At 42.7% G+C, this 25,540-nt stretch overlaps 1 protein-coding gene across 8 annotated transcripts in view; it reads right to left on the bottom strand.

The window, feature by feature from the left end:
- Positions 1 to 25,540, bottom strand: part of git1 (G protein-coupled receptor kinase interacting ArfGAP 1) — a 178,581-nt gene that overhangs the window by 32,926 nt on the left and 120,115 nt on the right. For all 8 annotated transcript variants that reach the window (XM_085964964.1, XM_085964967.1, XM_085964963.1 and 5 more), the window contains 3 exons: positions 22,479 to 22,576; positions 7,559 to 7,670; positions 4,251 to 4,402 (listed from right to left, as the gene is read on the bottom strand). In XM_085964964.1, the coding sequence (XP_085821090.1) occupies positions 4,251 to 4,402; positions 7,559 to 7,670; positions 22,479 to 22,576 (362 nt within the window). The remainder of the gene's footprint in view (positions 1 to 4,250; positions 4,403 to 7,558; positions 7,671 to 22,478; positions 22,577 to 25,540) is intronic.

Consider the following 25,540-nt stretch of genomic DNA (forward strand, 5'->3'; position numbering starts at 1 on the left):
TGGAGTGGGGGCTAGCAGTGATCTTATTTTCACAGGCAGTCTCAATGAACAAATGGTATTCAGTTGCTATGATGTGTGGTGGTAGATTGTTGGACAGGCTTTTCTACAGTTTCACTTTTATGAATTTATGTAGCTATAACTGCAGTGAGAGCTACTTTCCTACATTAAGCTCCAGCTTCCCTCAGTGCCCCTCACAAAGCATATTTCAATAATGCATCATAGTTTCAATTTCCAGCACTCAGAAGCAGTTGCTCTTTTGAGGTTTTTCTCTTGTAAAAAAAAATGTTTACAAAGGGTCAACTTTAGTATGCATACGCAGATGGGGCCTCGGTTAACATTTCATCCGAAAGACAGCACCTCAGACAGTGCAGCACTCCCTCAGCACTGTATTGACGCCCCGTCTGCTCTCTCAGGTGGACGTAAAAGATCCCACGGCACTATTTCGAAGAGAAGCAGGGGTGTTATCCCCGGTGTCCTGGGGCCAATATTTATCCCTCAAATCAACATCACTAAAACAGATTATCTGGTCATTATCACATTGCTATTTGTGGGAGCTTGCTGTGTGCAAATTGGCTGCTGCGTTTCCCACATCACAACAGTGACTACACTCAAAGTGCTTCATTGGCTATGAAGCGCTTTGAGACGTCCGGCGGTCGTGAAAGGCACGATATAAATGTATGTATTTCTTTTTTTCTTTCACTGAAATGTCAGCCTAGATTTTTGTGCTCAAGTTTCTGGAGGTGGACTTAAACCTTCTGACTCTGAGTGTGCTACCCACTGAGCCACAGCTGACACGGGTCTGTGGCATATGGAATTTAGCCCACACATTCAAGCCTGTCACTTGAAAGCTTCCCTCCCTATATGCTGGCTGTTGAACATGTATCATAAATACTCAACTGAATGACTGGGCAACACAGCACATCAGAACTTGGTTTCTAGGAAATAGGCTACATCAGCAAAGATAGGAGATGAGCTCTCTCTTTTAAGTGATTAATCATCATAAAGAGAATTTGGGAACAATCCCACTTCAGCTCCAAGTGAACAAAAGCCTATAAAGCACAAAAGTGATTTAAAAGCTGCCATTAATGTTTCATCAAGAAAAAAAAATCTCCACAGGGAAGGCACAAATATGTGCATCAGTTACAGCTAAAATACAAGGACAGCACCTAGGTGCCCTGACAAGAGGCTATTGTCTGAGGCAAGTGTTATTTAGCACCTAGCAACTAGAATATGCAATGCACCAAAACATTTAATAGCATATGTTCAAAGCGCTTGTAGCCATGCTCAATATAGGAGCAATGAAAGGAGATACTGTTTTGCATCTGTTTCTTAATCTCTAACTTAGACCTTGGCTGCATACCAAACTACAAAAATGACACTTTAAATAAAACCGCAAGTGTGGTCAAGACCTAAACTAGTCTTTTGTGACTGGCAAGCTTAATGGTATTTCCTGTCGTTCCACAAGATTTTTGACTCACAGCAGAAATATGTTGCAATATGCATGTACTCTTTATTGGACCAATTTAAAAACTTGAAGTTTCCATCAACAGAAGATTTAAATTTGATCTGTTGTACGTACACCACAGCACAGTAAAAAATAAATGTCCAACATCAGACTACAGCAGTGCTGAAAGTAACAACCCTTGTACTGTTATTATAGTATGTTGGTGAAATGACCATGGATCTATAGATCAATGTTTTGGTGGGGAGGGGAGGGTCAAAGGGAGCTAGAATTAGGAATAGAAATGGGTAGAATAAATGGGACTCACCTATATATGCAACACAATCCCAATTAATGATTATTCTAAGTTTTTACATGAAAATTAATTCAAAGCATCGGTTAATCTGGAAAACGGACCCAAATTTCGAAACTTCTGCTGCTTTCATAGAATCAGAGTTATACAGCACAGAAAGAGGCCCTTCGGCCCATCGTGTCTGCACCAGCCATCAAGCCCTGTCTATTCTAATCCCATTTTCCATCACTTGGTCCGTAGCCTTGTATGCTATGGCGTTTCAAGTGCTCATCTAAATGCTTCTTGAATGTTGAGAGGGTTCCTGCCTCTACCACCCTTTCAGGCAGTGAGTTCCAGATTCCAACCACCCTCTGGGTGAAAAAGTTTTTCCTCAAATCCCCTCTAAACCTCCTGCCCCTTACCTTGAAACTATGCCCCTGGTTATTGACCCCTCTACTAAAAAGGGGAAAAGTTCCTTTCTATCTACCCTATCTATGCCCCTCATAATTTTGTACACCTCAATCAGGACCCCCCCCCTCAGCTCTAAGGAAAACACCCCAGCCTGTCCAGTCTCTCTTCATAGCTGAAGCGCTCCAGCCCAGGTAACATCCCGGTGAATCTCCTCTGCACCCTCTCCAATGCAATCACATCCTTCCTATAGTGTGGCGACCAGGACTGCACAGTATTCCAGCTGTGGCCTAACTAGCATTTAGTACAGCTCCATCATAACCTCCCTGCTCTTATATTCTATGCCTCAGCTAATGAAGGCAAGTATCCCATATGCCTTTTTAACCACCTTATCTACCTGCCCTGCTGCCTTCAGGGATCTATGTACATGCACACCAAGGTCTCTCGGATCCTCTGTCCTTCCTAGGGTCCTACCATTCATTGTGTATTCCCTTGTCTTGTTAGTTCTCCCAAAATGCTTTGTTCAAGACTCGTCAACTGGAGACAAAAATGTACACTGCCAGTACTCAGATAGCCATTAACTTGCTTACTTGCCTTCCCCCACACAAAGTACAGCAATTTCACAGGGGAACCTGCCAATGCACCTCAACTGCTGTTACTGAATTTAACATAGAAGAGAATGTTTGATGGAAAACAAAATCTCTAAAGATTTGCATTAGGTATGTCGTGATAGAAATGGCATTCTATACTAGGGGTGAAGGTTTTCTTTAGATACTCAGGATCAAAAGGTTTGAGGCAATGTGCAGTTGAAAGCAGGTTGGTACAAATCACCGTTCGTACCAATTTTGTTTTATAAGCAAGATATAAACTTAGTTCTGGCAGGTCTGATGTACAACTCCTCTAATTACTTCAAATTTAGGATGTGTTCCAACTACATTTGAGAAAAAAAAACTGTCCTATTTTCTGCAACTTGAAAATGTAATGAATAAATTGTGCACAGATATGTACTAAATCGAACAGATAATCTTTCAGGTCGCGCATCAAAAGAATATAACTGAAGACTGAAAATTAAGATGCATGACCCAAACCTTTATTTTTTAATTTATAGCAACACAATATCATTTAAGTTACAGTTTGCCAACATTTAGCTTTAATATAAAATAAAAGTTGAGTCTGTGCCATCCACATGAAACTTCTTGGTTGCAAAAGAAAATATTTAAAATTAAGGACAAGGAAAAGATGAGGCTACAAAATCAATTGATTATGAATGAACCGATCACTGATTGACATCGGCCTCAGAACCCATAAAAATGTCCCAAGTGGGACACAATAGTCATTCATTTTACTATTCAATCACCTCCCTTGGTTTTTCCTTGACCATCCAATTCCAAGCATTTGTGTTACAAGATGGCATAGTGATGTAGAACATACGAGTTTCAATGAGCTAATTTATATGGAAGGACATAAGGTTTGCACAGATTCCCCATAATGTGATCTTATCACAGCTGTGTCATCAAAAGACAAGTGAGTACAGGAAACTTTTTTTTATCCGGCACAGACAGGACCGACGTGGTGCCGGTTCATCAAAAATTCCGGATAACCGAAAGCGATAGTAAAAGATACCGAGCTGAGAGCTCCGTATAAAGCAACAAACCAACAGGTTCAGAACAATGGCCACAAGTTGCAAGCGTCTCTGTAGCTTAGCAACAGCTGCAGCCACACCCTTGCACAGCAACAGATGGAGGAAGGCAAGTAATAAAAGTTACCTGAACCTACTCCTGAATTTTGCCTGTTAACCGAGATTTCCGGTTATTTAGGTGCCAGTAAATCGAAAGTTTCCTGTAAACAGTGGAAGGCAAGTCACCTCAAGTCACCAGCTGCATTAGCAAAGACATGCAATGCAAGCAGGTTTCCAGCTCACCCTTCTGAGAAATGGCAAGCATGGAAAGACATTGGGAATAGAAGTGAATTTTAAAAGTACGTTGCTGCTGCTGTTCGCAAGCAAGAAACAAACTAGATGTACGTAAAGCAATTTTTAAACTTGAGTCCTCCATTAATTTATCCCATTTAAAATCATGCAAGCTGCCAACTGGAGATCTCACTTCTCACCTTGGCTCGGTTGTTTCTGGACGAGGATGCGTTTCGGTGTAACTCAGCGTCTGTGTCCTCATCAGAAGCTACACTATCGTAATCGTGCTGATCATCGCCAAAATCACTGTCGGGACGATCATTTTGGTTCCGTAGAAGATATTCAATATTTTCTGAATGAAAAGAAGGGAGCTTAGTTTGCCATTACAGCTTTATTTATTTTTGCTTGTGTTTAAGGGGTTAAGTTAATAATCACACACAGATGCATACAAGAAAAGTTGGCATTGTACTCCTGGAGGTGCTGGGCAGACACTTCCCACAGGCAGAGTGGGAAAATCTGTCAGTCTGCCCATTCCAGTCATGTACCTCCGAGCAATCCATTACACACAGTTCTAGCAACACGTCAGCAACCCTCACATCTGGGGAATGGTTTTTGCAAATCTAAAATATACACAGGATGCAAGGCACTGATAGTGGCCAGCAGTCTTCTGAAAGAATCCAGGGAAATAACAGAACAAGAAAACGCAAGTCTGGTGAGAACTTATGGTTGTTCCAAAACAAAACCCAAGATATGCTAGTGAGTGTATGTAAAGTATTTTTTCCATAAAAGAAACCCATTCTCCAATAAAGGGAGCAGACTACCAAATAATGGTGAATATTTTATTTGTAAAACTATTTTGAACAGAAATTGGGTAAAAATTAGAAAGAGAGAATGTTAGAAAAGAAGAAATCTACATAAAAATCTCTAACAGGTAAGTACTATTAAATCTCAATACCTTTGGTCAAAATCAGTGTCAGTGTGCATTGGTAGTGCATGAAAACCAATAAATCAGCAGCAGCAGATTACACAGGTAATTGAAACAGCTCTGTGGTTCACACAATTAGTTGTAATGTTTTAAATTGGAAAAAAAACATGAATGTTACTGCTTTACTTTCAAACGTTTTGAATCTCAATTCAAAATAGGTGGTGGCCAGTTTTTAGGGGTGGCATGGAGGAAGAACTACTTTCAATACAAAGTACTTTCCCTCAACACTCAAGACATTTTAAAAGTGAATTTCTCCAGTTTCTTTAAAATTTGTTTGAGATGTTTTAAGGCCATATTTATTGCCCATTCCTAGTTGCCCCGAGGTGGTGGTGGTGGGCCGCCTTCTTGAACCGCTGCAGTCCTTGTGGCGATGGTGCTCCCACAATGCTGTTAGTAGAGAATTCCAGGATTTTGTTCCAGCAAGTGAAGGAACAGTGATACATGTCCAAATCAGAATAGCGTGCAACTCGAGGGGAACAAATTCCCATGACATTGCTGCCCTTGTTCTTCAGTGGTAGAGGTTGTGGCTGGGAGACAGGGTTATGAGGTGCTGCTGAAGTAAGATGGAGACATGCCACAATGGATCCTGTGGATAGCACATATTCAGCCACAATGAGTCAGTGCTGGAGGGTTGAATAATGAGTCTAATGGCAGGGGTGTCAGTCAAGCATACTACGCTGTCCTTGGTGGTATTGGACCTTTGAGTGTTGTTGCTGCACCTATCTAGGCAAGTGGATTCTATCTCACTTCTGACTATTGACCTGTGGAGGGGCTTTTCAGGGCTCAGGAGGTGAGCCACTCAGCATACCTAACCTCTGTCTTGCTATGGTGCTGATATGCTGGTCCAGTTAAGCTGCTGGTTAATGGTGACCGCTAAGATGTTGGGGTACACAGCAGGTCAGGTGGTGGTTGTTGAGTTTTTACTTGAGAATGACACACACTTCAGGTATATCGTCAGCTAGGGTGGCGGTGTGGGTATTACAAATGGGCTTTGGGAGAGTAGGTCAGAGGGATAGGGAGGGGGAAAGAGAAGATAAGTCTGGAAATCAGTTACTGTTCCCACTTTCGATCATTAGTTAGAGTGGGCCGGCTAATTGCACATACCTAGAAAGGTCAAGATCTAGAAACAACACTTTTTCTCTCTTTGATCTCTCTCTCTCTCTACACCCTTGACTAGCCTGACTGACTGCATGAGGCAGCACCTTCATAAATAAGAGAAAGGAGGGATAGAATAGGGCAGACTGTTCCAGACACTTTCCCCACCTGTGAAATACCATGAGAAGATGCAACCTACAGACATCAATAAGGATCAGTCTGGAACAGAATGGAATGTGCAGCCACATCTATGTTTGTAGGTTTCTCAGGATCTGTGATTTTTGTTACTGGTTGAGATGTTCTCTGACCGCTGTTTGCTAAGCAATGGAGAATATCAGCCAGTAAACAAATTCAAACAAAACATATGATTATATAAACAAAAGTATCACACAATGAAATAGTCTTCTAGATCACTGATGTGCACGCCTGTGGAATAAAAATTGCTTCAACATGTAGTATTTCAAACTTTTCAAAACACAGTTTTTTTTGCATGAAAATATGAATATCTCCCACTGATTACAATATTTTTTGCCTAGTACTCAAAGGCTCTCATATTTGCATTTCATTGTACACCACTGAACTCTGAATCTCAGATGAATCACTGTGGAAAGGTACTATGTTGGGAAGGGAGGGAACAGAGTCGTCCTCAGGGTACTTATGCATGCCTCCGGGCATCTAGTTTAAAGTGGGATTTTCAGTGGTCAAACAAAACATCATCTGTCCACTGCATCTACCCTTTGAGTGGCAAACCAAAAATGTGAGTGGTGGTAGGGAATTAAATACCCTTAAAAAAAAATTGAGTTTTAAGTTTAATATGCAAAATCAATGACATTTAGACTCCCTAGTGTCTAATTTGCCTAAATATTTCTGAACTGTGCCATATTTATATCTAAAGCTTACAAGTTCTATTAGGCTGGGTGCGCGAGCAGAATGCCACTATGTGACCACTAGGGGGCTCAAGGGTTGCTCATTCACTAATTTGGCAACGCTTCTCCACATCACCCCGAATGATAGTCCAAATGGAGATTGGAACTGAGCCACGTAAGAGCGTGAATCAGTGTCTCACTGCACTACGATGCATTAGAGCATCTGAAATGATTTTAAACCGATTATGCTGTAAAAACAAACAATTTGAGTGAACATTTCAAGATACTGGAATTGCAGCAGAAATACCAAACCAACTGTGTCATTATTCCCAAACCCCTCATTAAACACGCTAGGTCACAGAAGGTATTTTAAGCTGGTTAACACGGGCATCTTCACAAAAATGGAGAGGACAGAATAGAAAGGCTAAGTGCCACCATTAACAAGCTTAACATCCCTATTTTTGTGTTACATTGTGTAATTGCCGAGAGTGCAAAATCTCAGCTAGTGATCAAGTCATTATACAGATATATAAACATTGAAAGTTTAAAAAAAGTTACTTACCTATTGGACTAGCTAGTGTCTTTCCATGCTGCCTTCTCTTTGCATCACTAAGAATGTCAATAATCAGGGTTGCAAACTCCCGGGCATTAAACCTGGCAAGTTTTTGTCGTCCCTGAAAAGAAGAATATTGTAAATGGAGAATTTATCAATGGTTAACGGTGAGGTTTTGCAAGACTTGTAACAAGAGGTCTTCTTTGTTAAAAGTCCTTCGGCTCGAACTGAAGACAGAGGCTTTCTTCTCGGCGAATGTTTTTCTCTTGTCCCTCGTCTGGCCGCAGTCTGCTGACCCACTTTCAAATAGTTTTTAAACCACACAGCCAAAGTAACCAATGATCACTGGGATCACTTGAACCCAGCTGGGGAAATATGCAAGGCGTGCCAGCAACTGAGCCAATCAAAAGCCACTGAACTTTGAGATTTCAAAGCAAGAAAAAAAATAATAAAAATCCGATAGAGACCACAGGGCCAGAACACGCCACGGAATAAACTGTTCATTGTTAAAAATAGATCAGATTTTCCCTCATTTACAGTGCACAAGCATAAACATAGGAATGTGGACTGAAAAGGGAATGCAGAGCCACTGTAATCCTCCACAGGTTTAGCTGACCTGCTGCTATTCATTATGTCAATGCAATTCAGATCAGAACAGTAACGGGACTGTATTTTCCCTGGTATCAAATTCTTTTTTTTTTAAATGTGACCTCAGTTTTAAAACATCTTTGCAGACCCTAGATGAAAACCATTCCCCACATTCTAATGTAGCAGCACTTCATTTTGCACAGATCAGCTGCACAGAAACATGCGAGAAATAATACCCAGCATCTGGTAGGAACAAGTTTGGTTTTTTTTTTTTTTTTTAAATGCACACACAAAAAAAGTCACATCAATAGGCAAGTGAGAGAATATTGTTACCTTAATCAGTTTAAGCTGACAGAGCTGCCTGTGATGTGGAATTAGGCAAGGCTGGTCATATAGGTGCAGAGACCCGGAGAAACTTTCAAACCAACTCCAACTGAGTACATTCAAAATGTGCATGACTGACAAATATAATAGCTAACCAATGCAATAGGGACAATATTCTCATGCTACATTTTTACTGCAGCTACCAGGTTCAGACACATATACAACGTACGATGTTAAGCTGACAGATCCAGGTTCTACTGCCAGTTTAACTTGCATTGATTTCAACAATGGACAGCTCTATGTGTGTGCTTGAACACGTGCAGAGCTCTGCACCTTGGCCAGCTAAAGTTTACTGTTGAGAGCGTGGGCAGTAGTATCCACTTTCTCTCGCCATTAGAACATTGAAAAGCAAGTGTATAAAGTGCCTAGGACCACCTGGAAATTTCTAAAGTGTAGCTTTGAGTATACTCATTCAGTGCAAAATCAAAATCGTAACTATCTTTTTATTGCGGGAATCACAAGTCATTCTTGTACACGCAGGAGTCAGTGGCCACCTAAATCCCAAGCTACACGATCACTTTCAGGTGATGAACACCTGGAACCACTCGGTTTCAACAACTAGCAGTATTTATATGGCATCTTTAACAGAGAAACCTCCCACGGTACTACACAGAGGCATAATCAGAAAAAATGGACACCAAGCATAAAGTGAAAATAGTAGGAGGGGTGACCAAAAGGTTGGTCAAGGAGGTGGGTTCTAAGGAGGGTGTTAAAGGAGGAGAGGGCAGTAGAGAGGCAGAGGGGTTTAAGGAAGGGAATTCAAGAGTGTGGGACCTATCCAGTTGAAGGCATGGCCACCAATGGTGGAGTTCACAAAGATAGTTGGGGAGGGGTCGGGGCACAGTGGGTGAGGCAATAAAGGGATTTAAACATGAGGATGCAAATTTTATATGGTGGTGTAGGGGACTAGGAGCCAAAGTAAGTCAGTGAGAACAGGGTTGATGGGTAATCGGCATTTGGTGTGGGATACGATACAGGCAGCAGAGTGGAGAATGAACTGAAGTTTACAGAGGGTGGAGGTTGGGAGGCTGCCAGGAGAGCTTTGGAATTGTCACGTCAGGAGGTGACAAAGGCATGGTTGAGGGTTGCAGCAGCAGATAGGCTGAGATAGATGCAGAGGCTTGTGACATTACAGAGGTAGGGAAAGAAATCTGCCGTCCTTACCCGGTCTGGCCTATATGCGACTCCAGAACCACAGCAATGTGGTTGACTCTTAACTGCCCTCTGAAATAGCCTAGCAAGTTAATCAATCAGTTATATAAGGCGGCTCACCACCACCTTCGAGGGCAATTAGGGATGGGCAGTAAATGTTGGCCTCGTCAGTGACGCCCACATCCCTTGATTAAATAAAAAAAGGTAGAAATGGTGGTCTTTATGACGGACAGGATCTGGGTCACAAGTGCAGTATGAGGTCAAATAGGATCCTAAGATTGCAAGCAGTCTGGGTCAGCCTGAAACAATGGCCAGGGACAGGGTTGGAACTGGGAGCAAAGGTACAGGATTTGAGATAGGAGGCTAAAGATGCTGGCTTCAGTCTTCCCAAAACTTAATCGGGGAAATTGTGGTTCATCCATGACTGGATGTCTGACAACACAGGCACAATGGCGGGGTTGAGTCAGGTAGTGGAGGTGTAAAGCTGGGTGCCGGCTGCATACTTAGGTAATGGTGATGGGGTAGAAGAGCAGCCATTGCTGGAGATGCTCTGGCTATGAACCAAATGAGAGTGCTCCAGAGATAGACAATGCAGGAGAAGCATTGGAGGAGGATAGTGTGGTTGACCAAATCAAAGACTGCTGAGATGTTGAGGAGGATGAGGTGAGATAATGCACCACAGTCATCATCACAGAGAACGTAATTTGTGACTTTGGTTAGTGTTGATTCAGTGCTGCGGCAGAGCCAGAAACTGATTGGAGATTTTCAAACATAGGTACTGATTTGGGAGATGGCAGCACATTCAAAGACTTGAGAGGAAAGGATAGTGTGCAAGGACAGAAGGGTTGAGGACGTTTTTTTTTTTTTTTTTTTTTTTTTTTTTTTTTTGAGGGGGTGAGGACTGCAGTTTTGAAAGGAAGGGGGGAACAGTACTCGAAGAGAGGGAGCCATTTACAATGTCCACTAGCATGGAGTCGGAGAAGGGAAGTTGTTGGCCAGCAGTTTCGTAGGACTGTGGTCAAGGAGAGGAGGTGGGTCTCAAGGACAAGATGAGCTCAGAGAAAAAACGGGTTCAAGGTGAGCGCAGCAGACGCCCAAGGGTATGCTTGGCTTGCTGGGCAAGAAGACAGGGCAGTGGAAGCCACGGATGCAGCTGTAATGGATGGTCTCAATTTTAGTGACAAAAGTCATCCAAGAGCTCCTCGCACTTGTTGGACTTAAGAGTAGGCACAGCAGGCAAGAGGGTTTAAAGAGACAGTTGATAATGCAGAAGAGAAGCGGAGGCTATCTTTGTTCTCCAGGACAATCCGGGAGTAGTGGGAAGTTTTGGCAGAAGAAAGTGAGGCCCGATAGCACGATGTGGTCCAGCCAAATCTGCTGATAGATGGTTACATCAGTTGAGTGTTAAATGCACTAAAGTCTGCTTCCCTTGGATTTGATGGAGCAAAGATGAACAGCTGACAGAACTTTAGAAGGGGAAGATCCTGACTGACCAACCTCATTGTCTTTGAGTAAGCGAAACCCCAAGTGGACAATCATTTGTATTGATATAATGCCCTTAATGTAGAAATATGCCCCAAGGCACTTCACAGAGGTGTAATCTTACAAAAATCAATGGAAAACCATAGAGCTCATATTTCCAAGCAGCTTTCAATAAGGTTTCTCATAAAAGAGGCTGCCATTGAAACGAACAGCAGTGGGAATTCAAGGCAAGACATGGATGTGGATAAGGAATTGGCTGGACAAAAGGAATGAGTGAGTAATTCCCAAGGGAATGTGCATATTGAGTAGAGTGTGCCAGGGATTGGCGCTGGAGCTCCTGCTGCTCTTCAACTATATTAAATGACTTGGATTCAGAAACCCAATGCAAACTGATTACATTGACAGACAATACTAAACTGAGGTGGAATGGGGGTGGGAAGAGATGAGAAAGGCTATCAAGTCACAGCTGCCAAAAAGAGTTAGATAAAATCTTCATATGAATAGATAGCCATGAAATTAAACACAGAAGTGCAAGGTACTATACATTAGAAGAAAAAACGGTGTCAAAGTATATTATGAATGATGCAAGAATAGCCAACGATGAATAGAAGGGAATTTGGAGGTGCTGATGGATTCAGGTCTTGATAACATCAAATTGTTGAGGAGCAACAATAGAGTGAATGGATTATGTTGTGAGATCAGCACAGTGCAAGTCAGGAACTGCACTGTACCATGGTCAGACTGCACATTGATTACTATGTTTAGTTTTGGTCACCAAGACACAAGAGAAACATTCCAAGCCATGGAAGTGCTGCAGAATCCGGGGTTAACCTCTTGGTGTCAAAGGACTCAGTTAAGAGAGACTCGAGAAAGTTGGACACCATGTTTGAAAGGAGATTACTGAGAGAGGATCTTATAAAAATATACAAGTTATACATCTAGAGCACTACTACAAGCTGGACTAAGATACTAAAATACATAGGATACCCTAAATGTGATGAAAAGATAATTTAGGACCAATCTCAGGAAGAACTTCAAGCAAAGAGTGATCAACGTTGGAGCAGTCTTTTGGGTCGGGTTGGGAAGGCAAAAAACTTTAGATTCATTCAAGATACAGTTCGAGGATGTGATGGGGACAAGCAAAGTTTAAAAAAAATTCTGGATGGATGAGCCAAAATGAGTTTAATGGTCTCCCTCAGTTGCATTTATCTTGCAATCTTGCATAACTGGACACGAAAACACTGCATCCTTCCTCTGAAATACTGAATTACCCAGTTAGCTTACAACATGAAGTTAGCACCTTACAGCATCTGTAAACAGACATTCACCAACCTGGAATACAGAACATTCTAAAACTGCAATTAAGCAAACAGACGGACATTAAAAGGACTCGAGATGCTGATTCTCCGCTATCTAATTTGTCCGACAGACCTCACTATTCAAGTAGATGGGCTGAGGTTGCTAATTACAGAAAGCTGAACATTTGAAATTTCAGGCTGTCTCCAAGAATATTTGTATCTTTGCTACTAATTAAAAACTACCTTCAGTAATAAGACATTGTAAAACCCGGATTGCTTTTAAAAATTCAACATAAACAGCGCTTGCAGCTGCTTTTATTTTTTAGAGCAGCTCCTAGTTTATTATTTTTAGAGCAGTATTTGATTAGTAAAATTTACTACTTTGGGGAAAATCATTTTTGTAGTCATAAGATTCTAGAAAAAGATACGTGTATTTTGAAAGCTGTATAGGTCATTCAATACTCCAAGGATTGAAGAAAAAATGAAATATTAAAACTAAATATATTGAAAGCATAAACCGTAAAGCTGAAAGCAGAACATTAAAGATTCATAAAAAGAACTTGTTTTTCTAAAGCAGTGTGATTTACGGCTTTCATTTTGAAAATAGTTATTAACAGAATATACAAAAGCCATAGCATTTGTTGTAGGTCACTTCAATCTTTATCCCTATAATACACTGCACCTTCAAACGTTCCAGAAATCATCTACTGGGAGTCATCTGTAGATGTTTAAACTTCACGAACATTTTAACGGAGCAAAAGGGAAATTTTGGGTGCAATGTAGCCAACTACCCAAATGATGAACAAAAATAAATGATATAGTTTGCTGTCAGTAACAATATACTGAAGTACAAAAACAGGGCAGCTACAGCATATCCTTCTCTGGCCACTTCACCAACCCCTCGTTCCAACAGTTAGCTCTCCACTCGGTTATTATTTACCTCCTCCAAAGCTGCCACTACCAAAGTTGCTTGCTGCAGAGACATTGGCTGGTATTTTCCCTACCTGGGCGGATCTGGTACGGATGGCCGCCACGGCGGATCACGAGCCTGTTGCTGGTTCCATCCCGCTCTACAAAACAACTTAACATTAATAGGGCCCATTAAGCCCACCCTGCGCGTTACCCAGCCCAATTAAATGGTGCGGGTCTGGTGACGTCATCGATGACGCGTTTTCAGCCGGGATATTTAAAAGAGCCATGGCCACATTGCATTTGAAGGTTCATCCAAGATTGTGCAGTCAGCGCACTGCACAACTCCACTGCTGCCCAGACTGGCAAAGATGACTGCACACAGGCAGAGGGCTGCACCCATATTCTTCAATGAACCCCTCCATATGCTTGTGGAGGGAATCAGAGCACGCAGGGAGGTCCTCTTCTCTGCTGATGGCTAGAAGAGACCTCCTCAGCAGACCAAGACAGCATGGCTCCAAATTGCAGGGGAGGTCAACAGCACAGATGTCATCAGGAGGACCTGGGTGCAGTGTTGTAAGTGTTTCAATGATCTTGTTAGATCAGGAAAGGTCCTGCACATCCTTACTCTCACCAACATACCTTGCACCTCCACCCATCCCTATCTACATCATGATATCCCCATCTTACTAGCCACCCCTCACCCTCATCCTAGCGCAATCATACCAACTAAATACACAAGGTCACTTAGAATTGCCATCCCACTTCATCAGGCACCCTCTACAGATGTTACCCATCCATTCCTTACACTCATTCCATCACTCTAACTCAACCTTCTTTCCCTCCTTGCAGGAAAATAGCCCGTAATAAGAGGGAGAGGGAGAACACTGGCAGTGGAACCCCATCAACAGCTATCCTCAACAGCAGAGCTGTCGGGAGTCGCAGAGCACCTGGAGGTGGGAGACGAAGAAAGGGGGACATCTCAGCAACCTGGTGACAGAATTACATACCAAACAGCTACATGGCATTCATCAGTCACTCATATGGGGACTGATGTCAGCAGCCATTGAAAGATCATGTGCATAATGGTCTCTGTACCCAATCTACATATGACATACAGGAAACTTTGAGATATCCGGCACCGACGGGACCGAGCTGTTGCCGATCTATCAAAACTGCCGGACATACAAAGTTAATGTTGAAGCATACGGAGGTTTTCATCTCCGTATCTGACAACAAACACTGTTGCTTAGCAACAGCTTCTAAAGAGTCGGCTGCAGCTGCAAGCGTCTGTAGCTGAAGCTGTTGCCATAGCTACAGACCTTGCACTGGCTGACTGGGAAAAAAAAAAGAACGAGATCTAAAAAAACTTCAGAAAACGGCTCCTGATTTTTGCTGTTAGATCGAGTATTCCGGACATACAACCTCCGGATAAACCAAAGTTTCCTGTATCTACTCTCCCACAGGTCCATCAAGAGCACCCCCCTCCCCATTGTCCAGGAGCAAAAGGAAGATGACTCCTCAGAGGAGCCTCCAGCCTCTGAGGGCGCACCAGCGCAGAGATGCACACTATGGTGGGTCCCTCGCAAGATAGAGTAGTGTAGTCACCGGGTCTGTCACAAGTCAGCAACAGCAGATGGTGGAGACAGAGACAGCAATGGAGACTCCTCGTCGGAGGGTGCAGGACTCTCCCAACTGCATGCAGACGCTGAGCCTCGGGGGCCATCCTGGAGCTGAAGGAACAAGTGCAAGAGGCTCTGACAGGTTTTGCGAGTGTGATGTCTGCAAATGTTGAGAATGGAGGAGTCCATCTCTAACACGAGCAAGGCCGTGTCACAGGCAATGGCGACTGTAGGCTCCTCCATGGATAAGATGGCCATTTACATGGAGCAGCTAATGCACCACGCACAGGAGCACATGGTCTCTAAGGAGCATAGATGGCCATCTATGGAGAATAGATGGCAGAGGCTCATAGGCCTCCTCTCTACGAGGGTTGTCAGAGGTAGACGTGGGTCTTCATGGCCCCACTGATGTGCAGCAAGGTGCCCTCCAGCCCCTTGCTAGCAGGGAAGTGCAGGTGGCCCATGAGGAGGATGATGGTGAGAGGGGACATGGAAGTGGGCACTCCTCTCAAAGCACTCACTTCTCCCCCATTGCTACCCCCTCAGTCAGAGCCCCAGATGCCTCCCTGAACAGCGATGGCTGAGTCTGCCCCTGCACAGTCGCAGGAGGAGCAGACTTTGTAGGGGCCATCACAGGCTCCAAAACCCAGAGGGCAGCCGCCAAAGGTGTTTAAGCAGTCGCAACAGGGAAGTGAGCAGGCTGCCTGTACCTCTGCTGAAGCAACAAGGGTAGCACCACGTAGAAGCACGCGGAAGAGAAATATGCCACACAAGTAGATTCACAAGGGTAGCCACTTGGGTGTTTTATTCAATGTTAATGTGGAGTTTCAGTTAATGTCATGTGAACCATAAATTCATTTATTTTCAAAACTTTTCAGTCTTGGACAAATTTGTGCACACCTTTGGAAGTGGCTTAGTTAGTTGGAGTGAAGGGTCAGACATAACGTTACCCTCAGCAATAGTGGTGACTGTGAAAGGAATGGATTAGTCATTGCTGGGATGCTTTATGGTGTGGCTGTGGGGTGTTGCCAACCTGGCAATGCATGTGGCAGCCATATGGGTGTACTTCATAAAGTTAAGTAAATCTGGCCATGATGAGGCCATCCCTGGCAGCAATGTGCTCGAGTGCTGGTGCCATCTACACCACAGGTTCCTCCAGCTCTTGTTCCTGCTCCTCCGAAGAGACTGTGCGCTCAGTGCATTGCTCCTCGTGCAGCGCTAATCCTCGCTGCTGTGCTATGTTGTGCAGGGCGCAGCAGACCACGATGATTCTGGAGACCCTGGCTGGTGCATACTGAAAGGCTCCTCCAGATCTATTCAGGCATCTGAAGCACATTTTGAGTGTGCCTATTGTTTGCTCTATGACACATCTGGGGGAGATTTGGCTTTCATTATATCACTCCTCGGCCTCAGTACCTGGCCTCCTCAAGAGTGTCATGAGCCACGTCTTCAGTGGATAGCCCTCGTCTCCAAGCAGCCAGTCGGAAAGTCTGGTTGGAAGTACAAAGAGCTGAGGAAGGCTGGACTGGCGAAGGACGAACGAGTCATGGCAGCTGCCAGGGAATTTGGCACACACGTGCATGATGATCTTCCTATGGTTGCAGACGAGCTGCACATTGTCAACTGCAAGGGCTTCCACTCCCTCAAAGACTTCTGGGTGATGATGGGGTGCCCTGATGGCCACATGGGTGCAGTTGATGACGCCCTGCACCCGTGGGAAGCCAGCCAGAGTGGCAAAGCCGAGTGCCCGCTCAGTAACACTGGCTTCATCAGTGGCAAAGTTGATATAATTGGCTGACTTGTCAAAGAGGGCATCGGTGACCTGTGTGATGCCGACTGCGAGATGCCACAAATGTCTGCTGCAGACCCCTGGAAGCAGCCTGAAGCGAAGAAGCTGAGGGTGCTGGCGACTTGGACAGCCACTGGTAAGGCGTGTCCACCTGCTCCTCTGGGCTGCAGGTCTTGCTGCAGCAATGTGCAAATGTCTGCGATGACCTGGCACGATAGCCTGAGCCTCCTTTGGCACTGCTGCTCAGTCATGTTGAGGAAGCTCATCCTCTGCCTGCATACCGTGTTGGGGATATCGCTTCCGGCGCAGTGCAGCCCTGCGCGGATGCCCTCTGTCCTGTGGCGCATCAGGGCGTTGAGAAGGTTGGTGGTGGTTTAGGTGCTACTGGTGTGCCTGGTACTGCTGATGTTGGGGGCTCATCGTGGTCAGATTTGGAGGACCAAGGTGAGAAAGCATAAATGGCACCCATGCTCATGGAATAGATGGCAGATCAAGTAGAGTTGACAGAAGCAATCGGTCAATGGTGAGAGGTTCTTCCAATGAGGTGACACGGGATGGAGATTTTGATGGAAAGACTTGCAGCCTGCAGAAAACTCAATCTGTGCTGGGAATGCAGTGAGCAACAGCTTCTGCCTGAGGAAAGTGATCAGCTGTCAGGTGGGAGCTTTTATACTGCAATCAACTAATCAGCTGGATCAAAGGCCACTGAACTCCCGCCTCAGGTTGACAGACGTGACTCCCATGGGCATGCAGGGAAAAAAGGCCCTTAACTGTCTGAAAACAAGCATTTGATTTCAATTAGGTCGCCTGCCTCTGCCGGTCCTGTCGCTGCCACACCGGCAAACACACCCAAGAGAAAGGTGCGTGGGGGAAGGATGGCGGAGGGTTCCTGGCCCGTTCCGCATTTTTACAAATTTTCCACCCAACCCGACTCCATTCCCGCCCGCACGGACCCCAGAAAATTCCGGCCATTATACTCCCAGTAGCTGGAAGAGATAGCAGTTTGGATAGGAAAACAAAAATATCTATTAAAATCTTCCCGAACTTCCTATCCTACACTCTTACCTTCTCCTTCTTTCATTCATGCTGATGTACTGCTCAATAGGCAGCAGAGGCCCTCCCAGTAACTATTTACTCTTCATGAGTGAGCATCTGTAGGCCAGTTGATCAGGGAAGTCTGTGTTGCACTGGATTGTGTCTTCAGTGTGCAACGAAGAGGGGAAAAACTGCCTTTCAGCCCAACCTTCATCCTCTCTAACTTGGTTCATTGAGGCCAGCTGTGGTCCCTCTACTACATCTTCAGCTGAAATCATATAACTTAGTAAAGACTGGGCATCAAACCTGGGATCATCTTGATCTGAATGGCTCCATATCACATGGTGTATTTACCCACGAAGCTATCTTAAATTTCACAGATAAACAGGTCTGTTATTATGCTGTTCCCTGCGGGGTCTTTCTGTACTAAAAGTGGCTGCTGCGTTTGCTTACGTAAGTGACTGAAATTCAAAAATAATCCATCATGTGTGAATTACTTGGAGATATTTGAGAGATATATGACACTATAGATGTGGATGCCTTTCTTTATCTTCCTTGCTAGCACATGCACCAAGTGACAAAATTATGGAGTGGTCATTATACAGTGGTCATTATACAGTGGAGTCACTCGAGGGGGATTTTAAAATCAAGGTGATGACATCCATGGTGGATAATAGATTTTACACCCTATCCCCCCATACAATAATTTTAGGAAATAAACTCTCGTATTAGAGTAAAGTTTTCTCCCTCACTCTCCCTCCCCAACTTCCCTCATTTCCCTCCCCTCCCACAAACACAGAATGTGTTAAACAGGATGGTCACATTAGAAGCTTGGAGCAGCAAAACAGAACAATTAGACTCCACTTTGCAGCAGAAGATGGCACAATACTAAGGGAGCTATTTTGAGGTTTAAACTACTCAACCTCTAGCTTCTATTGGAATCTATGTGCACTGAAGTGGAATGCAAAAATACCCTTGCACAGTTGTTGGATATTCGTTCTCTTGAGGATTAGGCCGCTCATATTTTATTGTTTAAAGCATTCCTGAGCCAGGCCTTTGTTTTTTTTGAAGGCTAATCAAGTTCAAACATCAGCATATTTTTGACTTGGCAACTGAAGTGACACGACCCCATGGTTTGAATTTTTGTGGGAAAGACATGCAGTCGATTCTAAGAATCGTATGAAACTTTTGTATTTTGCTGCAGTATATCTGAAGAAACACAAAAGGTCAAACACACGTTCATTTCTCATGGTCTACTTCCTGTTGAGAATTCAGCAGCAATATACTTACACTGAAATATTGCCAGATACCAAACAAAGGCAATATAACTTGCAAAATAAATTTATATTTAAAAAAAAGTGCCAAATCTGGAGTGCAGCTAAAAATGACACCTTCCCAGCACACAAACTTTTCATAGTCAAGTAGATAAATGAAATGGGAAAAACAAAATTAAGACTGTGAGCTGTGTAATGGACAGCTTTGGCTACCCTACTGAAACTGCTTTGACATTCAACAGAAACATTAGGAACAATGTTTTCTGGTTGTAAGCAACTGTAAAAGGCCATAAACAAATGCAACTTGATAAAGGCTGTGGCCGTTGATTGCCAATTTGTCATATGGGCCTGCACAGTTCCCGTGTTGTGAGGAGACTTTTAGTACCACCATCGCACTTCCTCCTAGAAAGACGAATAAGGGCAAAGGGGCTCAAACAAGTTTGGCGACATCAAGATAAAACATAGTCTGAAGCAACCTAGTTAGGGTGAGCTAGTGGCCCAGCTTGCTGTAACATGCAGCTTTGCACCCGTGATTCTGAACACAGGAACATCCCAGTCTCAACTGGACTGTCAGGAGGAGGGCCCAAGCAAAGATAATCAGAATCACAAGAGCTCACTCTCACGCACCTTCCTAATGATCAGTTTCACTGTAACAGTACGCTGTGGGAAGGGCAAAACAAAAAAAAACTTCAAAGAAACACAGCCCAGTCAAGTATTTGAGAATAGTGAACAGGCTAATGTCTCTTTTCTCCTTTGCCCAACATTCATTCTTTCCTGTTATGTACACACATTATATACAATATTTATATATAAATATACACATATATACCTTTACACACAAGAAATAGGAACAGGAGTAGGCCATTCGCCCCCTCCGCCTTTCAATAAGATCATGGCTGATCTTCTACCTCAACTCCACTTTCCTGCACTATCCCTATATCCCGCAATTCCCTTAATATTCAAAAATCTATCAATCTTGGTCTCGAATATACTCAACGACTGAGCCTCCACAGCCCTCTGGGGTAGAGAATTCCAAAGATTCACCACCCTCAGTGAAGAAATTCCTCCTCATCTCAGTCCTAAATGGCCAACCCCTTATTCTGAGACTGTGACCCCTGTTCTAGACTCCCCAGCCAGGGGAAACATCCTCCCTGCATCTACCCTGTCAAGCCCTGTAAGAATTTAGTATGTTTCAATAAGATCACCTCTCATTCTTCTAAACTCGAGATTATAGGCCTAGACTATTCAATCTCTCCTCATAGGACAATCCCCCCATCCCAGGAATCAGTCTGGTGAACCTTCGTTGCACTCCCTCTATGGCAAGTATATCCTTCCTTAGGTAAGGAGACCAAAGCTGTACACAATACTCCAGGTGTGGTCTCACCAGGGCCCTATATAATTGCAGTAAGATGTCTTTACTCTTATATTCAAATCCTCTTGTAATAAAGGCCAACATACCATTTGGTTTCCTAATTGCTTGCTGTTCCTGCATGTTAACTTTCGGTGATTCGTGTACAAGGACACCCAGGTCCCTCTGAACACCAACATTTCCCAATCTCGCACCATTTAAAAAATACTGTTCTTCTATTTTCCTACCAAAGTGGATAACTTCACATTTCTCCACATTATATTCCAGTTGCCATGATCTTGCCCACTCAGTCTGTCTATATTCACTTGAAGCCTCCTTGCATCCTCCTCACAACTTACATTCCCACCCAGCTTTGTATCATCAGCAAACTTGGATATATTACATTTGGTCCCCTCATCCAAATCATTGATATAGATTGTGAATAGCTGAGGCCCAAGCACTGATCCTTGCAGCACCCAACTAGTTACAGCCTGCCAACCCGAAAATTTCAGTTCCTCATTCTTTTCCCTCCTCCGATTGGCTGCCCATGGCTCACGTGATCCCAGGGGACGCATCGCACTAACTACGCCCGTGACACGCAAGCACAGCGCGCCGGCAGCTGGGCCAAGCCCCGGAGCGGAATTCCACGGGGCCCTACAGCTCAACTGCCGGCGCGCAAGTAAGTGCAGGTCGGGGGCTTACACCCGCGGGAAGCCCCCGACCCGAATTTCTGGGCCATTATTAAGGACATGGTAACAGGGCACTTAGAAAATAATAATAGGATTTGGCAGAGTCAACACTGATTTATGAAAGGCAAATCATGTTTGACGAATCTGTTTTGAGGTTGTAACTAGCAGCATAGATAAGGGGGAACCAGTGGATGTGGTGTATTTGGATTTTCAGAAGGCATACGAAAAGGTACCACACAAGAGGTTATTAAACAAAATTAGGGCTCCTGGGATTGGGGGTAATATACTAGCATGGATTCAGGATTGGTTAATGACAGAAAACAGAGAGTAGGAATAAATGGGTAATTTCCTGTCAATCTTATGAATACTACGGCCCCAAAATAGCAGTAAACCTTCAAATAATTTTTTTTTTTTTTTTTTTTTTTTTAAAAACATCACACTTTTTAAATAAACTATAAATTACATTAGCTATTTTAAACAATAATTTAAATTTTTGAAAAAAATAATTTTATATTCTAACAGGGCTAAAAATAAACTTACCTTGCTTTAAAGTATTTAAAAATAATAAACCTGTGGAAAAAATGTTTTAATTTTAATTAATTGACCACTTACCTTGTAAAAAGCAGGCCTTATGCCTGCTTTTTACATTTCTAAATACTGCAGGCTTACCTTCCCGGGAAAATCTGCAAAAAAAACCTAAGTTCAAAGCACACACGCAGCCTCCCCTGCGCGCGCGTTCGACCTCTGAACCCCTTCGTTCAGAGGATCGGAAGTGCCGGTTTCCCACGCATGCGCAGTGCATGCAGAAAACCAGCACTTCCATTCGGCCTACGGGTGAGTACCCCATGCGTACTCACCCGCGGAGACCCAAATTTCTGGGCCAATAGATTCTAGCATTTTCCCTACTACTGATGTCAGGCTAACTGATCTGTAGTTTCCCATTTTCTCGCTCTCTCCTTTCTTAAATTGTGGGGTTACATTTGCTACCTTCCAATCCACGGGAACTGTTCTCGAATCTATGGAATTTTGGAAGATGTTAACCAATGCATCCACTATCTCTATAGCCACCTCTTAAAACCCTAGGATGTAGGCCATCAGGTCCAGGGGATTTATTGGCTTTCAGTCCCATTTCTCCAGTACTTTTTTTTTATTTTTACTAATACTAATTTCTTTCAGTTCCTCATTCTCGCTAGACCCTTGGTTCTCCACTATTTCCGTGAGGTTTTTTGCATTTTCTTCCGTGAAGACAGACACAAAGTATTTGTTTTATTTCTCTGCCATTTCCTTATGCATTATTTTAGACATGGTAAACACAAGCAAAAGCATATATTTAAAGGACACACTTGTATTTCAACATACCTGGTTCCTAGTTGCTGAATATTCTGGATTGACTGGAAGAAAGGGCACAGCACTGCGCTCGGTTACTAATGTGCTATGGTTCTGGGTGGCCAGCCACACTGCAAGTACAGCAAGATAATAATATTAATGAGCATGAAATTGTTCATTGAGTAATAGCACTTTACAAGCTTCTGCGAACAGTGTGGATTTTTTTTTTAAACAAATAAACTTGCCAGCGAAGAAGTTAACCAGCCAATTCATGCTTCTACTGTCATACACCAAGTTATTCTGAACAATATGGCCCGGCTGTGGGGATCATTTCTATTTTAACATCTTAAAAGTTCAAACCTAAAATTTTGTGATTTCCCTCTCCCTTAAAGGGGGTTACCATGGAACAAGAGCCGTTTTTTGGTCTAATAGGGTCCAAACTAAAAGCACCAAAACTATAACTACAGCTAGTAATGCTAGGTTTGTCCCAGAAATTGAGGAGCTCAGTATGGGATTGTGCAAGTTATGACTGCTTTAAATCAATAGGTTAATAAATGCAATTATCTAAAAAGGACTAGAATACAGACTCCCAGGGATAAATTTACACTTATTATGATTATGTTACTAGGCCTGCTAGTAGAACATTCATTCAAGTGATTCAGTGAAAGGGAGAAAAGATGTGTTGATATCCTGGTCAGGGACCCTGTGGTCAAAACATTAATGTCCTCCAGCATTTTTAGCATCCTCTAGTGGCTAAAAATGTGCAATGCAGCGAGTCAATTTACTCCACATTTATTCTAATTGGGACTCTCAGAATATTCTCTGTAGATAGTGGACCATGAGATTACCAGCCTGGTAATTTGTCTTTCCCTGCAGTAATTGGAGATTTACAGCAGGTGCTTACAGCAGCCCGAGCTGAATCTCCCACTTTGCAGACCAGCTATCGAAAGGTAGCTTTTCTGTGAATCTGTTCATAATGTAAGGTAGCCTTATCAGAAATGCCAACATGTCTTTCAATTTGTCTTTTTGCAAAAAGTCAATCCCAGAGCAGTAATCTAAAACATTGTAATATCCCCTCCCTTAAAGACCCTGTGTCTGAATGCAAAACCTTGTTTATAGAACTGTAAAGATCCAATAAGTGCCATAGGTGAAAAGTACAGTGAACAACCTGAAAATGAGAAATGTAAAGACATCGCATGGATATGATTTGATGTTCTTTCAGATGTACTCTTCTCACATTTTAAGTTGATATAGTGCCACTAGAATAGAAACTTTGATTTTGATTAGAATCATAAAATCTTATAAAACAGGTGGTGTACATTTGGCCCATCATGCCTGTGCCAGCTCTCTGAAAGAGTTATCTGTCTAGACCCATTCCCTAACCTTTAGAAATGTTTCCTTTCCAAATATTTGTCCACTTCCCTTTTCATGCTCGGGAAGCTGCTTTTACTACTGTACCTGGTAGGACATTCCATGTCCTAACAATGTATAAAAATGTTTCTCCTAATCTCTCCCTTCATTCTTAGATGACTTCAAATTTATACACTCTAGTTACTACCTCAGATTACAGCTACACACTGTAATTGTATTAAGATTTTGAAAATACTTGCACAATAACCTCATAGAATAGGTGAATTCACACTTAAATATAATAGGGCTTTATAATATGTGAATGTACACCTATATGTACGATAGCTACATTGAATATGGAAAACATACTTTGAGAACCTAAAAATCAAATTTGACAGATTTATTACAAATCCTGGTCTTTTCTACATCATTTCAGTTGGCTGTTCATTCAACCTGCCTAGATTTATCTGAATTTTGAATCAAAAGCATCAAAAAAAAGTTATATAGTTGAAAGCTTTAATATATTTTGTATATAGGAAACATTTGCTCCCCCCCCCCCCCCCACATCAGTTGAGTGCTGTCACTGGATTTATTTAACACATTGGTACTGACACCATATAGGAGAAATGATATGTAAGCTAATATACTTTTAATACTTTTCTGCAACATAGCCCTATCGCTTTAAATGTTCTCATCAACAGTAATTCATCCTGATGTTACGTAGCTCAAAATACTCTTCTAGACACAGCCTAAATTTGGGGGGAAAAAACTGATTGCACTGTTCAGTTTCTCAAGTGTAAATATGAATGCCACAAAATATTTCACAGGCCCATGATTACACTATATTGAAATAGAAACATAGAAGATAGGAGCAGGAGTAGGCCATTCGGCCCCTCGAGCCTGCTCTGCCATTTAATGAGATCATGGCTGATCATCCAAATTCAGTACTCTGTCCCTGCTTTCTCCCCATATCCCTTGATCTCTTTAGCCTTAAGAAATCCTAGTAAGAACATGGAGTTCCAAGAACTGGAAGTGCATATCAAATAATGCCGATGTTTTAATAATTGTCAAGAGTCTTCATTCAGCTGCATCATCTGACTAGGTCGGAAACATTCCAGATTAAGTGGCGTTTTGTGACAAAGGTGATGTAACTAAAATGGCAAGTGCATAGGTCAAGTCTGCCCTGCCGCTCATTTCCTTAATTCCTCCATTAAGCAAAGCTCTAGATAACATTGTACATCCTATTGAAGATAGCCACAATACTGAATAATTATGGGCCCTTTAGTTTATAATTTGAACATGTATGGAACCATAAAATGATTTAAAATCTATACAGAAAGGCATGTCATTTCATTAATCTTAGTTATTTTTAAACTTTTCTTTAAAGCTCCAGAATCTGGAGCATAATTCTCATCTGCATGCTTTTTCAATTCTAGTTTTAAAAAAAATATATATATTCCTTAGCGGAAAGAGATAAAAAGTGTTACAAATGAAGCTATTATTTGTTTGCAATTTATTACACATTTAAACGTATAAAGTAATCATATTCAAATTGTTGGTTTTACGACCAATAAGCATTTCACCATCATCTCTGCAAAAAGTTCAAAATAATGAAATATATTTTGTTTGAAGAGTGAGTAACGAGGACGTGTGGGGAACGGTCTAATTTAGGGCAGACGTAGTATGACACAGTCAGATCATACACAGTGACATTGAGAGAGAGAGAGAGAGAGAGAGGGAGAGAG

The sequence above is a fragment of the Somniosus microcephalus genome, chromosome 22 (genome assembly GCF_052327205.1).
Source record: "Somniosus microcephalus isolate GS21.2 chromosome 22, FLI_Smic_1.0, whole genome shotgun sequence".
Taxonomy (NCBI): Eukaryota; Metazoa; Chordata; class Chondrichthyes; order Squaliformes; family Somniosidae; genus Somniosus; species Somniosus microcephalus.